Raw genomic sequence first — 19,578 nt, 5'->3', positions numbered from 1 at the left:
AAGCTATATTAAGAGGGTTTGACTTAGTTTCGAGTTTGAGAACTAACATGTGGAAAAGTAAATTATATTGATTAGGTATTACTGAATATTTTATGAAAATGACATGTCATTTTCTCATATGTAAATGGGACAGAATTCCATTCAAATTTTTTAGGATTAAAGTGGGGTCTAACCCAAGAAGAATTGAAATATGGAAGTCGGTTTATTTACCGTACAATTTGGTAAACAACCACTAGTCTTTTTTAAATAAGGTTACTTGCATGATCAACTAGGAAATCATGAAACATAGTGCATAAGTTCTTCTAAGTTTGTACAAGTTTGCGTTAAAAAGTAAAGGACTTTGACAAAAGCGAAATCTTGAAACTAAAGTGAGATAAATAGAGAGCAAAAGTGCTGGAAACGTAAAGGATTTCAACAGTGATCGAAATCTTAACAGTTGAAAATAGATGAAACTGAATTGCAAAGAAATGAACTTGAAATGCAGAAAAAAGTAAGTTAAAATAAAGACTTTGCATTGAACGAAATTGTTCGAATACATACATTGCACTCAAATGACTTGTTTCTCGCTTCGTCTGGGTACTTTGAGTATAGTGAGTTTTTGTAGTAAATTCAACACCCTAAATTCTAACACTAGAACTACTATTTATACAAAATATAAACTTAACTACTTGTAACGTTTTACTCCTAAGGAATCAACACGTCATTTCAGTGTGTATTTCACACTCACGTTGTCTTCCATGTGTATCTCTCAATGCATATAAGAACAAAAAACGGTTACTTGCCTTTACTTAAGATTTCATCTGTTCTTGTCGAACTATTTGGCTGTTGTTCTAAAACTACTAAGTCCCAGGTGTTACTGCGAACACAAGGACTTCGACGCCTTCCTTGTTGAAACACTCATGTCGAATTGTCTCCAACATGTCTGTCGAAAAGCACCTTCATAACCGTCTAAATTCCACTAAGTGCTTCTTCAATTTCTTTCTTGGTATGCTGGGATTTGAGAATTTTGAAAAAACCAAGCTAATAAATTGTCCCCCAAAATTGTCACGTTCAACCAGCGGAAGATAGGGGCATTTTTTTTAATCTTTTCTTCAACATTGTTTGATATAGTGAGTTGACATCACCGTCATAATGGTATTTCTGTCAACTCCATTACTCTACTCGTAGCTCCAACTTCCCAAGACTACATGGCCCACTAGATTAAAACTGTCTCATACAAACATCAGATGCTCGTCACGTGTCCCACTAATTTGTGCCACTTTAAAATATAAAAATGAAAAGTCTTTTCTTCTCTATAAATACTCTCTCTTCTTTATTTCTTCTTCTCTATAAATACTCTCTCTTCTTTATTTCTTCTTCTCTATAAATACTCTCTCTTCTTTATTTCTTCTTCTTTTTTATCTCTGTTTTCTAATTTTATTCAAGAGCTTTCTTAACTTTTATCTTCTAAAAAACAGAAGAAACTCTCTTTTTCACCGCATTAACCAACATTTTTCACCATAGTCACTTCAATGTCTAAAAACACAAAGGATTTTAAGGGTTCAAAATAACCATTGTCTCTTTCGTCCAAAATTGCAAATCCTGTAATTACTGGGAACCAGCAGTACGTTCCTGAACCTCCCATGCAAGAGGAGAAGCTGTGCATTTAGAAATTCCAGCTATTAATCTCTTTCTCAATCTCTGGAGAAATTCATGCGCTTATGGGTCTACTACCTGACCCTAAAGCAGATTCTAATATGTTAAAGGAATTTTCCCTCGCTTACCATTGTACCAAACCCACAGCTAGTGTGAAAAATCCAACGGCTAGCACGGATAACCTTAATGTGAAATTTGTTGCTCAAACTAAGAAATCTCATGCTAAACCTGCTGTCAAAGCAAATAATCCTAAGGATAAGTATGTTGTCGATGCGGAAAATCCTAACGTTTGTTTTTTGTTAATGTTTATTCTCCTTGTAATCTAGAGAACAAAAGAAATTTGTGGGAGATTTTGCTAAGGGGAAAGAATAATTTCCATGAGGGATCTTGGTGTGTGGGTGGACATTTCAATTGTATTTTAAATTCATATGAGAAGACTGTGGATAGCAGTAGAGTTAATGGTAGGGAGATAGCTAAACTCAATGATTTTATAGGGCTAATTAATTTGGTTGAATTTATAACTATTGGGAGTAGATTTACTTGGAGGAAGGGGGTAGGGTGCAAAGCATACTGAATAGGATTTTAGTTTTTGAGGAGCTGGTGGATTGGTGGAGTATAGTGGGTCAAGATACTGGTTTAAGGGACATATCAGATCATTTTTCAGTTTGGCTCAAAAGCAAAATTATCCATTGGGGGCCTAAGCCTTTTAGGTTGATGAGAGGGTGGTTTGATCACGATAATTTCCTGGGATTTACGGAATAAGAATGGAGAAAGTTCAATTTTGAAGGGAATAAGGATTATGTGTTGAAAGAGAAGTCAATGAATTTGAAAGAGAGGTTGAAGTGATGGAACAAGGAGGTTTACGGTTGGATTGATCTCAAGGTTGAGGAGGTGGCTAAGTACCTAAATTAGGTGGAGGATAATCTTATGGAGGAGGAGGGGTTGGAGAGGCTATATTGGGTGGACAAGAGGAAAGAATTGAGTAACGCTTTTTGGAATAATTTGCAGAGAAATGAGTGTCTTTAGAAATAGGAGAAATGTCATCATATTTGTTAATTCTGACAATGGGGGCTTAGAAGAACCGGAGGTTACGAAAGAAGGGGAAAAATAATTTTTTGAAGCTAGCGTTATGGAAGTTGACGACAATAGACTAGATCTAAATGGAGTTTCTTTCAAGTATCTAGATGAGGAGGATAATAGAGGATTGGAAGATAAGTTTTTGATGGAGGAAATTAGAGAAGCTATTTGGAGTTGTGATCTAGAGAAGACGCCAGGTCTAGATCGGTATTCTATGGAATTTTTCAAGTGTGGCTGGAACTTTTTGAAGAAGGATATAATGGAGTTTATCGAGGAATTTCATACAAAGGATACATTTCTAAAAGCAATCATAGTGACCTTCATTGCTCTAATTCCTAAAGTTGATAATATGCAACACTTAGGAGAATACAAACCATATGTTTGATCACCTGCTTGTTGTGGCTAGGATATTTGCTAACAGATTAAAGAAAGTTGTGGGAAAAGTAGTTTTGAAATGCCAAACTGCATTTATTCTGGGGAGAGTGATGTTAGATGGGTGGTGGTGGAAGTGAATGAGATCGTAGACTTTGCAAGAAGAAGTAAGAAGGAGTGTTTTCTATTCAAGGTGGATTTTACGAAAGCCTACAATTATGTATTGTGGGATTTCTTGAGATTTATGTTGAGAAGAATGGGCTTTGGAAGTAAATGGAGATTATGGACGGAGGCGTGCATATTCAGTACTTCTTACTTGGTTCTCGTGAATGGAAATCCAACCAAGGAATTTAGGGGTGAAAGGGGGTTGAAACAAGACAAGGGGATCCCTTTATCTCGTTATAATTGTGATAGAAGGCTTATTCAAGATGATGAAAAAGGCTTGTTGAAATGGAGGTTTTAATGGTTTTAAGTTAAATGATAACATTCAGTATTGCGTGCTGCAGTTTACTGATGATAATTTGATTTGGGGGAGAGTTCCTGGAGTAATATTTGGTGTATGAAGGTTGTGCTATGAGGATTTAAGATCGTGGCAGGTTTAAAGGTTAATTTTTACAAAAGCAACATTTTTTGTTTGAATTCACGTGATCATTTTTTGGATGCAACAATACACTTTCTGCCGCGTGGAATAGACAATTTCCCATTCAAATTTTTAGGGATTCAAGTTGGTTATAATCTTAGGAGGATAGTTGCATGGAAAGAAATCATTTCTAAGCTAAGAAAGCGATTAACATTATTGAATTCAATGTTAAATAGTATTATGTTGTTTATGATGTCTTTCTTTAAGGCCCTTAAGAAATTCCTAAAAGAAGTGGTGAAGATCCAAAGCAATTTTCTTTGGTTGGGAAACAAAGAGAAAAGAGGAATCAAGTGAGTGAGTTGGAAAAATATTTGCAAGAAGGTGGAAAGGGCTTTATGGGTGAGATATTGAATTGTTGAATGTAGCTCTTTTGTCAATGTGGAAATGGAGATTTTTCTATGATAAAGAAGCCATATGGTGGGATATTCTGGAATATAGATATGGGGAGTTATAAAGGAGCGTTCTACTTAATCTAAACAATAGTAACAAGAAGGGTGATTTGTTATGATGGAGGAACTTGAAATTGATCGAAATAAAGGTAGCAGGAAATGCTCACTGGTTCTCTTCTAATGTGGTTTGTAAAGTGGGTAGAGGGAATCAATCATTGTTTTAGTGGAATAAATGGGCGGGGGTGAAGGCTTTAAAAGAGAATTTTCAGAATATTTTTGAGAATTTGTTGAGCAAAATGGCCTTGGTGGAGGAAGTGGGAAGCTGACAGGAGGGAAGATGGAAGTGGAACCTTGAAGCCATTAAGAGGAAACAATGACACTTTAGTTAACATTTTGGAAGATTTCTCATTGTAAACTCGATTGATGAAAACTTTTGTCGGTGGAGAGATCCAACGGGGCTTTTTTCGGTCAAAAGATATTATGAATGGCTGTTACATATGCATGTGGAGAGTCATTTGGAAGAAGAGAAACAAATGTTGTTGTACAAAATTTGGATCACTAAAATTCCTTCGAAGGTGCAGATTTTTGGTTGGAGGGCTACTTTGAATAGACATCCAACTAGAAAAGCATTAATTAAAAGAGGAATGATTAGTTCGGAGCACTAAAGACCCGCGTTTTCTATTTCGAAGTTAGGGAAGACTTAAATCATGTTTTATTTGTATGCAGGTGTTCTGTGTCAGTTCCGCAAAAAATATGCGAATGGATATACATTGATATTATTCTTGATTCAGATTGTACCAACCATACATGTAGTTTCATTTCGCATATGTAAGGCTGCGAAGAATAAGGTGTTGGTGTTACGACTATCAACTTTTTAGGTCATATGGAGCAGGAGAAACAACAGTTTATTTGATGATGGTTTCTTTAAAATTGTTGAGGTAGTTAATAATATCAAATTTGTATCTTAAGGGTGGTTAGTTTTAAGTTTAAAGAGTAGAGTAGGTGATAATTTCTATAGTTGGTGGAAAAATCTGGTGAAATACCTTTTATTGAACTGATTATACATTTTGGTTCTCTTTAAAGATCGATTGATATTTTAGTATAACTAATAAATAATAAAACATTATTTATAATCGCCTTTGTCAATATATCAATGACAATATTTTTTATCTTAGGTAATATAACTCTAACATTACGATAAAAAAAAACAATTTCCTACATCGAAGTAGGATAATACAACTCAAAATAATAAGCATATACTGATTGAAGCTCATTAAGATTGACATTAATATAAATTAGTAGAACAATATATATTTTAGGTAACCCTAGTTACTATATGATCAATCAATTAGAATTGAGAACATTTTCGATTAATTTACAAAAATTATTGTATGAAGATCCTCCTAAATTAGTAGATATTATAGCTTTCTTCTTCCACTCCAAACTCTTTTGTCTCATTTCTTTTCCTTTTTTTCCTTCCATCATTTTTATAACCAATTCTGTTATATCATCCTTTTTCACATCATGGTTAATTTCCATCCCTATTCTCCAAGTGTTGCATAAATATCTACAATTAGTTTGTTGTTCAGCAAAGAAAGGCCAACAAATTGTAGGAACACTTGAAGAAATTGCTTCAAGTGTAGAATTCCAACCACAATGTGTTAAAAATCCCCCAATTGATGGATGATCAAGAACTTGCTCTTGAAAACACCAACTAGTTATGTATCCTCTGTCCTTAACTTCATCTAGAAACTCTTTTGGCAAAGTTGAAGTCTTTTCGCCCATTACTACATCTGGTCTCATTATCCATAAAAATGGTAATTTGCTATTTGCTATTCCCCAAGCAAACTCTTTCAAATGATAATTTGTAATAACAGTTATACTGCCATAGTTAATGTATAGGACTGAACAAGGTTCCCATTTATTCAACCACTTTATGCATTCTGAGTCATTTTTCCATAAACTTGAACCACTTACCTTAAAATCATTTTCATACTTAGGAAACTGTCTACAAAGCAAGTGAAGTGGGCCAATATTATAAATGTTTGGGTTTTTGCCTCTAAGGGTGTCAAGGGCCTCGCCTTCCAATTCTTCAAATGTATTAATGATGATTTTTGATGATGTCAAACAATTTCGTGCCTCAGAACCCAAAAAATCAAACATGATATCATTTAGATCGGTGACTCTCATGAAGCTTGGAAGATCTTTTAGTCTGATATCTTTCATTCCAGAGATCCAATCTAAACTTGTATCCAAGGTTCCATCAGAAATAAAATGCTCACCTAGTAATTTGACAAAAGTATGACATTAATTTTTTTTTCAATATTTTAAATTTTAATAAGCAAATAGTGTATTAATGGAGTATAGGGGTATTCAATCCTAATTCAAAAGGAGAACAATGACGCAAGCACCCTAACTAGTATTATCGAATACAAGCAAGTTGATTTAAAAGCCAATCTTTTCTATCACAATAAAAAACTTCCTTAAATCTAACACCGGTCCATTCTCAAAAAAGAGTTTAAGCCAAAAAAAATTATATCCTACACATCTCTATGCTCCCCTTTAAACAATGTCTAACCTTAGACTCATGCGTGCATTTTTTAGTTTTAGACTTCTTCCCCCTTTTTTTTCCTAAATATTTGTTAGAGTTAAAGTAAAAGAAAAAAAAAAGTTACGACAAAGTAAAATCTTCTATATTTTAAATATTTCAAAGTATATTTTAATATCTTTATTTTTAAAACGTTGGAAGTGTCAATCCTATTTATAATACATGGTGCAAATAGTCGGATGCATAATAGAGATAAAATAAATAAAAAAGAATTAATATTATTTTTGCTCAGTACCATTTTAGTGAACTTTGGTTTTTTCTACTATAAATTTTATTTTTGAGTTCGACTTTATAATATAAATTTTTTAAAATTTTTTTATGAATATGAGGAAAGTTATTTCACGAGAGAACCAAATAAAGTGATAATTCCTTTTATTTTTTTGAGAGAACCAAATAAAGTGATAACTCCTTCTATTATTTTTAGAGAACCAAATAAAGAAATAATTCTTTCTATTCTTTTTCCAGAGAACCAAATGAAGAAAGGATATTGATATATTCGCTTTCTCTCCTTCCAATATCAATCTCACCTTCACTTGAATTAAGCACACCAGAAAAGTGAGTCCACTCAACAATATTACACTCTTCTATTTTTTTTAAAAAAAATTAAAACACATACACTTTGTCTATTTTATTAAATTAAGATGAGATATATTATATCTTTAAAAAATGTATATTTTTTCTTTAAAAAGAAACTAGCGTCCAACCTGTCCGCTTTTTGTTAATGTACAATTGTGTGAATAATAAGATTTTAATTTTTAAAATTTAATTTTGTGAAAAAAAATATAAATTTAAAAAGTTATAATTTTATAAGTGTAGATTGTAGTTACTTTTTGCTTAAAAATAATATAACCAACTTTAACTTACCACCTTTAATTATTTATTTGAAATATTTACAACAAATAGAGGGTAAAATAAAAAAGAAAATAGGCTAAATCAAAATCATGTTTTTCCTTTATATATTTATATATTGTTATCGATAGTGAAGTGTAAAACTATATTATATGAATGAAATCGAAAAAAGAAAAAAATTTCAAAAAGAAAAATCAAAACTCGTCCAAATAAATAGGCAAAAGTATGTTTAACCCAATAAGTAAAATATAAACTCCTCTTAGATTAATGGTTCTATATTGAGGTGCACCTTATTTGAATTGCATAAGATATTTTTATTCTCTAATTTAAGTCTATCATTTGTTTGAAGAGTGAATGGAAAAAGATTTAAAAAAAAAAAAATGTCTTTCAAATGTTCTCCTTACATATTTAAAAAACAAATCTGTTTTTGAAAATCATAATAAAAAAACAAAATCAATTCCAAATAACTCTAGAGCTGTTGTAGTCGATATACTAACATGAATAAAACAATATATAATTTATGAACTAGTTATACCTTTGAATGGAATAATTCCTCTGTTGACAAGTTCATCGTATTGTAAATATCCCAGCAAACCACATGCCGAAGCTGTCCAAAACTGCAACTCTTGAATGCCCAATTCATTAGCCACTCTTCCAGCAAACCCAAAAACACCATCAGCAATTATGCAACTAACTGGATGAGGTGATGAAGTGTTGAGCCTAATCACAAGCTCTTTGAATGGACCATAACAGTTTTTCCTAGTTGAGTCACACAATGATGGAACTTCCTGTGTTGCATTCTTATCTGATTCTGGTAAGCCATCAGGTATGGTTTCGAATTGAAAATCAGGGAGACCTTTCACAAACTCTTCTCCCAGAGATTTTATCAAACGTTTGTGGTTGAACTCAGTGTTGACAAAGGTTATGTGGAAACCATTGCAACGAAAGAGTTTGGCTAATTGCATGAAGGGATTGACATGACCCTGTGCTGGAAATGGTACAAATACAGCATGTGGCTTTTTGGGAGTGTCCATTTTAGTTTGATTTTCTTGAGAGATGTATAGGAGTGTGTGGGTGGGATTGATATTTTTGTGGGTTCAAATATCAGTTCTATATATAATAATGGAGTGTTGAGGATAGGAAATAAAATTATTGATGTGTGTGCCTTAAGATGGATTTGTCTTATTCTTTTTTGGGAAAGTAGAATAAAGGTATTGATAGCCAAATTTCAAGGATATATCCATAATGAGGAATTATGTTACAAGTATTTTAAAATAAAATGCATTCTAAAATTTTAAAAACTGATAAGTTTTTTAAAATAAAATGCATTCCAAAATTTAAAAAAATTATAATTTTGTATTTGATTTTTACAAAGAAAAAATATTTTGTTTCTTGTTTTGAAATTTAAACTACTAGATTTAAAGTTAGATCATTTAACTTGTATCGAATGATTGATAATATTTTTACTGTGTAAATTTGTGGAAAAGCGATTATACTTAAGGGTGATCCAAAAGTTTAAAAGAAGTATTCCATCTAATTAGTAAAAATTTACTTTTTAAATTTATTGAGTAAGAAGATTATGTTCGGTTGTTCGACTTTCGTTTGGAAAGATTCTTGGTTACGTAGTATCCCCTCATGATTAGATTTTAGAGATCTTTTTCTATCTTCGAAGTTCAAGATGGGACTATGGATGAGGTACAGAGGTGTGATCAAGGATCGACTACTTGGGGCCCTAGATAGAGACAATTGTTTTTGGTTCATAAAGAACCAATGGTTTTCGAGTTTTTATTTGGTTCTCAAAGAGGTCAAACTTAATGCGTAGAATGATAGGTAAATTTGGAGATATGCTAGATATGGCTCCTCTTTATGTTGTCTGCTTATCAATCCCTAGCAGGTGATGGTCCTATCTCTGATCAAAAGTCGATTAACATTAGATCCAATAATTAGGGTCGATTACATGGGATCCTATATGAGTACGGTCATTCTTGACTAAGAAGGTCGGATCTGGTTGTTCGACTTTCTTCTCGAAAAACAACTGGTTAGGTAGTATTCCCATTATGATTATATTTTAGAGATTTTTCTTTATCTCCTAAATTCAATATGGAACTGTGACTGAGGTATGAAGGTGTGATTAATGGTCGAATACTTGAGACCATATATGGAGCCAATCGTTCTTTGTTCTTGAAGGTCCAGTGGTTTCTGAGTTTTTCTTGACTCTCTAAGAGGTCCGACTTAATGCAGAAATTGATAGATGGATGTGAAGATATGCTAGAGATGACTCATTCTCTCTGGCGTTAGCTTATCAAGCCATAGCTGGTGATGATCTTATCTCTGATGAGAGTGTAGAGAATTTGTTCCCAACTCTTCCTTCAATTTTGGAGAGTTGGGACCGCTTTAAGGTCGTGGTCTTTTTCTTGGAAAATTTTGCGAGATAGTTTTCCTTCAAAGGAAAATCAATTCAAGCGGCATGTTATTACCGATCAAGAGGGAACTTCTTCTACTCTTTATGTCAATCATGTAGACCCGTCCTTCCATTTGTTTGTGACATGTAACTTGTTTGCTAGTGTTTGGTTTAGGAATTTTAGATAGCTGGGGGTGCATCTACCTCATCCCATATATCTTAGATTTGTTTTGGAGTTTTTCCTTTCCTTAGGTCCTAGGGCTAAGATTATAGGTAGGTTTGTTATGATTTGACACACTGTGGTGTGGACTATCTAATTTGTTTGTAATTATAAGTTTTTCACTGGTGCTTAAATAAGTGTGAAAGAGATCGAGGATAAAAGTTTTTTTGGCTTGGAGTTGATTTCATCATAAAACACATGTGAACTGTTTATCCTTATCTAATTGACTTCAGAATCCTATCGTGTGTCTGATTCAATAGCCGATCGAAATTCTTAGCATGTCCCACTAGTTCAATGTGGTTTGTTGGTACTTGTTGAGTCTCTTGTTTGATTTTAGTGATTCAGTTGTCTGAGATCTAGCCTGGTCCTAATTATGTGGTGTATCGATGTGGAAGTTGGCACGAAGCCCACTTATTTTTCTTTTTGCTTGATGTTTTGGTTGTGGATGTTTGTTGTGGTTCTTGTGTCTGTTTTCTTTTATTCAGTGTTGTGTGTTTGTTTGTTTCTTGTGACTTGGCACTTCTTCTGTCTATTGTATACTTGTATTTTTCTGTGGGCTTCAACCTATTTTATAAATATATTATTTGATTAAAAAAATTGGATCCATTAATAATTATGACGTTTTGATTTTAAGATTTAATTATAATTTTTGTTTTTTTTATTTTCACTCATTTATAAAATTAGTTCTTATAAAATTATTGTAAAAGTTAAACAATTTTTATTTCTTAAAATATTTTTACACTTAAAATTGATAACATGTTGATTTTTAAATAATGTGCCATTTGAGAAACTTAAGAAATCATTATATATGAAAATCTTTATCGTACATGACACATCAACACTTGGTTGGAAAATGACTTGCAGCTTACTTTGGAAGAGTTAAGAAGATTTAGGTGCATCCAAGAAAAGGTGAGGAAAATCAATATTAGAGTTAAATTAAATTTAATTTGGTTAGCTCTAATTTGGTGCATTTGGCTAATGAGAAATGTCATCATTTTTTATAATGCTTCTTATAGCTTTGAAGCGGTTATTTCTAATGTTTTGTTCTATTATTGGGGATGGTTGTGTAATAGTTATTCTACTTTTAGGACTAATTTTTATGATTGGTACAAATTACCTTTAAACTGTTTCAACTCTATTTAGAATTCTTGTTGTAAGGGTTACACCCCTCGTACAATATTTCATTTCATTGCTTATTAAAAAAAAGTCATAGTAAAACAAGACATTAAAAAATTAACTATTGTTGGTTTAATACTCCCTCCGTTCCTTTTTAAGTGTCGTTTTAGAAGAATCTTTTTGTTCCTATTTAAGTGTCGTTTTTTAATTTAATGTTATAATTTGTCATTTATACCCTTATTTTTTCAATAACTCCACCTTAAATTTTTCAATTAGTCATTGGAAAAAGAGAGTGTATGATTGAATTTATTTGGAAAGAGCAAAATAAATAAGGGTATAATAGAAAAATTAACTCTAATAATCCACTATCTTGGTTGAAGAGCTTTTTGCTAAAACGACACTTAAAAAGGAACGGAGGGAGTATACTATTTAATGAAGGTGACGTTTAGCTTGAACTTGCCTTTTTTTGTCCACCATAGTTCAAAGGCACTTTTGACCTTCTGCAGCCGGTCATTAGGTTGAGTAAAAAATATTACTAATTTTTATTAATATTGTTAATTAATTAATGGATTAAACCCTATTTTATCCCCTTGCCATATAGGTCGAGTTCGAAAAACAACCCTCTAAAAATGATGACATGGCGCTGATGTGTTGTTTTTTTATTTTTTATTTATATTATTATTATATGGAAATGCCATGTGGACATTTTTCCTTTTTTTTTTACGGGGAATTTTTTTTCACGTGGAATTTTTTATTTATTTTCTTAAGTATGGAAATTGGGAAAGTTTAAAAAATTGGAAACTTTGTCAACAATGGGTGTTGTACGCATGTCAATATGGTTACTATTTAATTTCTTTGCTTAATATCTTGCATCAAAGTCTATATATTACACAACTATATTAATAACTGAATGTTTAATATTTGTTTATGTTTAATATTTGTTTAATAAAAACTGAATATATAAAACTGAATTAATATAAAACTGAATTAATATTTGTTTAATAAAAACTGTATTAACAACTGTATTAATATATTAAACTGAAATTTAAAATAAAATAATCTAAATTAAATATACTAAACTGAAATGAATATAAACTAAAATATTTTAAATTGAAATTAAATATATTAAACTAAAACTAAATATATTAAACTGAACTAATTAAATTAAATATATTAAAATTAAATTAAATATATTAAACTGAAACTAATTAAATTAATATAATTTAGTTTTTTTAATTTAATTTACTTAATTCAGTTTTTTAAGGTTAAAAAAATAAGTATTTGAATTTGTATTATTAAATTAAACAAATTAAAATTAAAATTACATATTTATTAAGTATTTTTATTTGTTAATAAATTAAAATCAAAAAATTTAAATTACACAAATATTATTTACGAGAAAATAAAAAAATACTAATTTCGTATTAATATTTAATAATTTCAGTTTAATTTTAAGTTAAAATATTTCAGTTTTATATTTTTTATTTGTTATTTTAATATGTTAAGGTAAAATATTTCAATAATAATATTTTTATCTTATTTTAAAAATACGTTTATGTATTTTCAATAATTATTTTTTAATGATTATTACTTTCAATTTAATATTTATTATTTTAATGTTAATTTTATCATTAATAATTGGCTAAATTACAGTATTGGTCCCCCTATTTTAGTGTTTTCACGATTTTAGTCCCCCTGTTTTGTTTTTAAACACTTTTGGTCCCCCATCCCCACTTTGGCTACCAAAAGCAACACTTGAGGTCTGAACCATTTCCAAATCGCATCCAACAAAAAAGCATCCTTCTGGTAATTTCGAGTTTGTAGTTTCACCCCTAATTTTCTTTTGAAAACCCTAATTTCACCGCAGACCTTCAATTGATTTCATATGCAGAAATGTCTTCTTCTAAGTCTAAGCCAGAGGAGAAGTTTTGTTTTAGGTATGTTGTTAACTGGAAATTTTGCTATTAATTCATGTTTATAGTATTTTGATTATTTGCTGAGATTTTGCTGAATTGAGAGTTTGTTGTCGTTAACTGAGGGGTACTTTGTTGCTGAGATTTTGCTGAACTGAAATTTTGCTGCTCATTCATGTTTATAATATTTGGAAGTTTGTTTTAGGTATGTTGTTAATTGTTTATTTTGTTATAGACCAGCTGAAAAAAGTGTAGTTAGGTTAAGGATTAATCATGGGGGGTACTTTGTTCTGTATCCTTGTAAGATTTATGTTAATGGAAAGGTAGAAGAACTGAATTGGGAATTTGATGTGGATTATATGTGTTATATGGACTTTATGAAGGTTATAAATGAGTTGGGTTATGTAAAAATCAAGGGCATGTGGTATCATCACCCAAAATTATCGTTTGAGCGTGGGCTAAGACCTCTTGACAGTGATGCAGATGTGTTAAAATTTGGGGAAGACATGAAGGGCTACGATATTGGTAATATCTATGTTGAGCATGTAGTAGATGAACCCGAAGTTTTAACCGAAGAAGAAGCAAGAGAGTATGTTGGGTTCATACCTCAAGCGATTTGGAAATGGTTCAGACCTCAAGCGTTGCTTTCCCTTTCGTCATGCTTCTTCACTGAAGTTCGTTCTTTCCCTTCTTCGTCGTGCTAATGGTTCAAACCTGTGTGTTTTGTTTTTAAATAAAACAATAAAATAAATAAACATAAATTACTTACTTTTTATTATTTGTTGGTGAAATGACCTGGCATTTGACCTTAATGAAATAATAATGCCACGTAATTTAAAAAGTGCCACATAGGCGTTTTTGGTAGCCAAAGTGGGGATGGGGGACCAAAAGTGTTTAAAAACAAAACAGGGGGACTAAAATTGTGAAAACACTAAAATAGAGGGACCAAAACTGTAATTTAGCCTTAATAATTTTTTAATTTTTACTTTCAGTTAATGAATTTTTTTAAAATAAACAAGATTTAAAATAACTCAATAAAAGGTTTAATGCTATAATGTGTTCTAAATACATTGGGCGAAGAGTAATATTAAACAAATGTAGATGGTCTAGTGGTAGAACATATGAACTAAAGGGTCTTGTTTGAGGAGGTCCATGGTACAATTCCTTTAGGGACCATTTTAAGTATTTTAACTTGATTTTGCATTAAAAGCCAAACAATCTACGCCACGTGGCATTTACACATCATTAAAAATAAATTAAAAATTAATAAACAAGCTGCCACGTGTCACCTTAAATTAAAATAAAAAATAAAAAGTCAATTAAATAATTCACATCATTAAAAATGAATAAAACTGCCGACACAACAGCGCCATGTCATCTTTATTGTTGATTTATCCACTGAGGGGCTAAAATGAAGGAATCTTGAAATTACAAGGAGGAATCTGTGTTTTTTTTACAAGGTTGTTTTTCGGATTCGCCCCATATGGCAGGGGGCAAAATATGGTTTAACCCTTAATTAATTAATTTCTTTTACTTTTCTAAAAAAATACTAATAAAAGACTATTGAGTTTTTTCAATTTCTCGCAGTAATTTATGCACATTTTCTCCAAATTAAATATGTTGTGAAAATCTAAGGCTCAATTCACATCAATGAATATGATGTGTGGAGACAAATAATAATGACAACCAAAATAAATGGCCTTCAGCAATCGTAACAAATAAGAGAGTGAATTAACTTGATAGCAGAAGATAAAAGATACAAAGAAACACAAAAGATTTGTTTATCTAACTTTGGGGGAGAGAGAAACTTTTCAATTAACTATACTTCAAAAGTTGTTATAAAAGATTACAAAAGAGTTATAAGAAAATAGTCTTCAAAGCTCCAAAGAACAAACCATATTTTCCACCAAAGTGTTTCCCAATCTCTCAAACTCTCAATGTAGTAATCACACAAACCTAAAATGTTAGGAAGTATTGTTTGATCCTTCTAGATAACTCTAAAAGATTTCTCTAAACCCTAAATCCTTATTTTTCCCTTTTGTTCTAAAGTTCTAAAATTGTCACACTTAAAATAACATAAGAGATACATATTTATAATTGCAAATGGATCCATGAGCCGAACCGAAAAGTCCCAAAACACCTGAATTGAGAAAATTGGCTGGATGATTAAAAATCCTGGACAGTGTGCGGGCCGATTCCGGCCAACCACCTCTGTCAGACATTGTCACATCATTGCCATACGGGCCACATCTACCGGCCGCCGTCGACTCGCAGACCGCTGGCTGCTGACTCACGGCTCTGTCACCGACCATCCGTTAGAGTTCTGCGGCACCTCTACTCTGCGAAAGCGGCCCACGATCTCCGCCGCTCCAACATTACTGTCTTCGTTTTTCCCACAATTTTGAACCTTTGACTTTCTAAATAACTTTCTTGAATTTACGATTTTCTAGTTTATGCAATCTTCAAATATGTTTTCTTTCTCTTTATCACTTAAAGTTTTAAGTCATACTTCAGCAATCTTACTTTTACTTTAAATAGTGGTGATGTCAATTTAACCATTAACCACTTACTGCTCTCTACCATATTGAAACATTATTCAACAACCTTGATCAACTTCAAGAAACCTTTGATCCTTGATCTCGCCACTTGCATCCACTCGTTTCCCATTACCCTTTTCTATCTAGGTAATCTAATAGGCCTACAAGAATGATTTTATAACAATCGTTGACTCCACATGCCTTCAAATGCATCCCGAAATGTCCCTATTAGTTTCATTGGCTAAATACAGTGTTTCGAAGGTGTTAACACAACGTGTTAGTCAAGCCAATTTAGCAAGAGAAATCAGATAAGTGTAAAATGGAAAGTCTGGGCACTGATGCCTTAGACATTCGTGAGAAAATTTATTAAAGATGTAATCATTTACTCGCATATATACGATCGATCTATAATTTGGGAAATTCATTTACTAAGCCACTGTCCAGAGACTTAGTAAAAACAACCTCGAGAGGTATGGGGTTGAAACTCCTTGAGTAAGAGTTCCGACAGCGGCGACATCCCAATCTTACGTTAACATAACATTAACCTCAAGATTTTCAATGGGTAACAACAAGTCGTTGATTTGGATAATTGTCGAACATTTCGTGATAACGTTGACCTTAAAACGAGGGTTGAGTTTTATTTTAAAACTCTTAATGAAGTTCAATACCGAGGGTACGTGTCTCGTGGAAAATGACACAATATGAACTTCACCTATGTAAATTTCGAGATGGTGTCGTCTCAAAGTGAGAGTTGGAGTTTCTCATGAAAAATTTATGAAACGGGATAGCATATGGCCTTAAATAAGTGCTAAGCGAGATATGTAGAGGAAGAACCTTTAAAGAGTGTTTGTAAGGTAACGCCGGTCTAATCACATGGATTAATGGTTTAAAAGCATTGCTACCTAATATTCCGATTAAACTTTACGTTATTCTCACTAAGGTTAAGTTTTAAATCGAAAGATACCTAACTGTATTAACACTCTTTATATCTTTATTTCTGGAATTAGTTTTTGTCATTATTAGAACAAGTGGGGGATTGTTGGAAATTATAAAATAATAATTACCATAGTGTGTTCTTATGTGACAAAAAATGGGAATAGATTTTTTATTGTTGCATAAATTTGTTTTTTGAATTCAAATTTACAACATTTCATGAAGGGGTGCCTTGTGTCATTATAGATGAACCATTGCAATATGTGGTGAAAAGGTGTTGTTTCATCAAGAGTTGCAAACTTATGAAACAACACATGCATGGCCTATAAATACACATTTATGAATCCAAAAGGAAATACATAAAAATCATAAATCCTCTTTCAGACACTCTTCCTTGCATTCGAGTTTTTCGTCGGTCTTACGCAAACTCGACAAAAGGCTGAGCTATCCTGGGTATTCCTGCGTTCCAACTCTAAAACATATTGATAGTGCTTAAAATACTTATAAAGAAAGTGATTTCGTTCACGATTCTAGCCTCGATTTCATTCGGTTTAAATTGAATTTTCTAACAAAAGGAACCAGTACTCGCCTCTTCAAAGAAGACCATTGGTGACGGGGTTTATAGAGACCCAACCACCCTTATCAAAACCTTTGGTATATTAAAAAAGAAAATTCCTATAGTATGCCTAATCTCGAGACCCCTACAAACTACCTCAACCCCCCTAATTAAGGCTCGATTGTTTGGATAAAGTTGGGAAGGAGCGAAATTAATAATTCATAAGAACTCATATTCAAACATCATAAATGACACTTGTGTACATATAGAAAAAAATCTCCTATGGCACCCATGGTATAGTCAAGTTGTCCTTCTCTCCCTCGTTGCATGACTCCAATAAGACGTCACCTTTGTCGCTAGTGATAGATATGTATATATTCTTACGAAAGAAGAGAATAAAACAAAGTCACTATCACTCCTTGCATTGGAACCAAAGCTAATGGAACTATTATCATAGTTTCCAAACATTCCTAGTTCTGCAAATTTTCAATCAACCTTCCCATAACTCTTCCTTGTGTTTTCTAATTAGCGAATCCATATTCTACATTTTTCCTCACATGCTCTAGGATCTAATAGATCATAGTTCTCATCACACTTTCTAATAAATACCATCACTCAGTTAAGAAAAGGGAAAAGAGATAAAGGAAACATAAATCAATACTTGTCATAAATATTTGCATGAGGAAGCGTTGGAAAAATGGACTTGTAAGAGTAAATTTGACCCCTCATAAAAAAGGAGTAATGTTGTAGGAAATAATTAAAAAGGAAAGACCTCGTATATTTAAGGGCATATTTTTCCTCCTAGACTGGGCAGTTATCTAGAGGGTTATCATCAATGTGGTGTGTAGGGACATATCCACCATTATTATAGAAAAACATCAATGACTCTTATCACATGCATGAAAATAGACAAAAGGTCTAGATAGTTTGATCATTCCCAAGTCATATATCTCATTGCAGCGCACTAAATATACCTTGTGCTTTGGAGATTACGGACTATGATATTTTGGCTTAATCACTTCATCCTTATAGGCTTCGTGCTTAGGGGACTGTAGATTGGGATGTCTTGACTTAACCACTTCATTCTCATAGACCTCGTACTTGAAAGACTATTGAATGGAATATCTTTGATAAAGACCTAAAGGGCTCGACCCCCCAACTGTCAAACATCTAAGTAGCATGGCGAGTCTCGGGTAGTAAATGGAGAAATCACACAATGAGCATTAATCTACCCTGACCCATATCCTCTCATTGGAAGACATGGTAAACCACATCCTAAGTGAGTGAAATAAGTCTCCCTCAAGGGATAATTGAATTATTTGTTAGACTGATTCTATTTTCAAATAATATGATGACTTACCTCATTCAATCCTCTAGTGAGTCAAACCCAAGAAATTTATAGATGATTTTATAGGCGTAAGATCTAGACTCCCTACTGATTTCTTCATCATAATTTCCATCTATAAATATCATCTAGACAATTAGGAATGTCAACTGGTCGGGTCGGGTGCGGGTTTCACACTACCCAAACCCGCACCCGAAATTGGCACCCGAACCCAAACCCAAAAGTTGTTCGAGTGGAAAAATGACACCCACGCCCACACCCGTTGGGTTCGTGTTTTTTCACCCAAACCCGAACCCGCAACAAAATACATAAAATACAATTTTCCTACCATTTTTCACAATATATATATATATATATATATATATATTTATATTTATATATATATATATAAAATATTATATAAATATATAATATATATATATATATATATATATATATATATATATAATATTATTCACACAACCCAAATCCGCACCCGAAAAATTGAGTGGCACCCGAACCCAAACTCAGTCAACTCAGATTTTCACTCGTTAACTCGGGTTCGAGTGCGGGTAGGCCCCACGGGTTTGGGTCTACTTGTCATCCCTATAGACAATTGAATAAATGCACACTTTTTACATAACAATATCCAAAAGTCATCCTATGCTTTATAACACAAGCATATATCCTTCTATTGTTACCCATAACAAGTATAACATATAATTTTTCAAATTAAAAAAACCATATTAATGATTTGTAGTGTTTTAATTTGTTGTGTGTAAGCGTAAGGTGTTTGTGGGTATTTATGTATAAGAATTTCTTCTTCTAACAAACCCAACAAATGTGGGGTTATATGAAAGAAATTTCTCTATTTAGGATTTTTCAATACACTTTACGCGGTGCTCAAACAAAATTTCTTGTAATTATAATTGAATTATATTTACGAAAAATTATTTATATTTTTGCTACAATTTTTTTACATTTAAAATCTTAACATCAATATCATAA

The 19,578-nt window shown here is 32.2% G+C and overlaps 2 protein-coding genes across 2 annotated transcripts; one reads left to right on the top strand and one right to left on the bottom strand.

Moving 5' to 3' along the window:
• Positions 1–2,764: 2,764 nt before the first annotated feature.
• LOC131628904 (uncharacterized) lies at positions 2,765–3,547 on the top strand. Its single transcript, XM_058899711.1, has 2 exons — positions 2,765–3,052; positions 3,134–3,547. Exons 1-2 carry the CDS (start codon positions 2,765–2,767, stop codon positions 3,545–3,547), a joined length of 702 nt encoding a protein of 233 aa, XP_058755694.1.
• Positions 3,548–5,373: 1,826 nt separating this feature from the next.
• Positions 5,374–8,649, bottom strand: LOC131628959 (linamarin synthase 1-like). Its single transcript, XM_058899768.1, has 2 exons — positions 8,106–8,649; positions 5,374–6,395 (listed from the first exon to the last, which is right to left on the bottom strand). Exons 1-2 carry the CDS (start codon positions 8,602–8,604, stop codon positions 5,458–5,460), a joined length of 1,437 nt encoding a protein of 478 aa, XP_058755751.1. The 5' UTR covers positions 8,605–8,649; the 3' UTR covers positions 5,374–5,457.
• Between the last annotated feature and the right edge of the window lie 10,929 nt (positions 8,650–19,578).

This window comes from Vicia villosa, unplaced genomic scaffold (assembly GCF_029867415.1).
Source record: "Vicia villosa cultivar HV-30 ecotype Madison, WI unplaced genomic scaffold, Vvil1.0 ctg.000493F_1_1, whole genome shotgun sequence".
Lineage (NCBI taxonomy): Eukaryota > Viridiplantae > Streptophyta > Magnoliopsida > Fabales > Fabaceae > Vicia > Vicia villosa.
The sequence above is the reverse complement of the archived record's forward strand: the minus strand, read 5'-3'. Positions and strand labels throughout refer to the sequence as shown.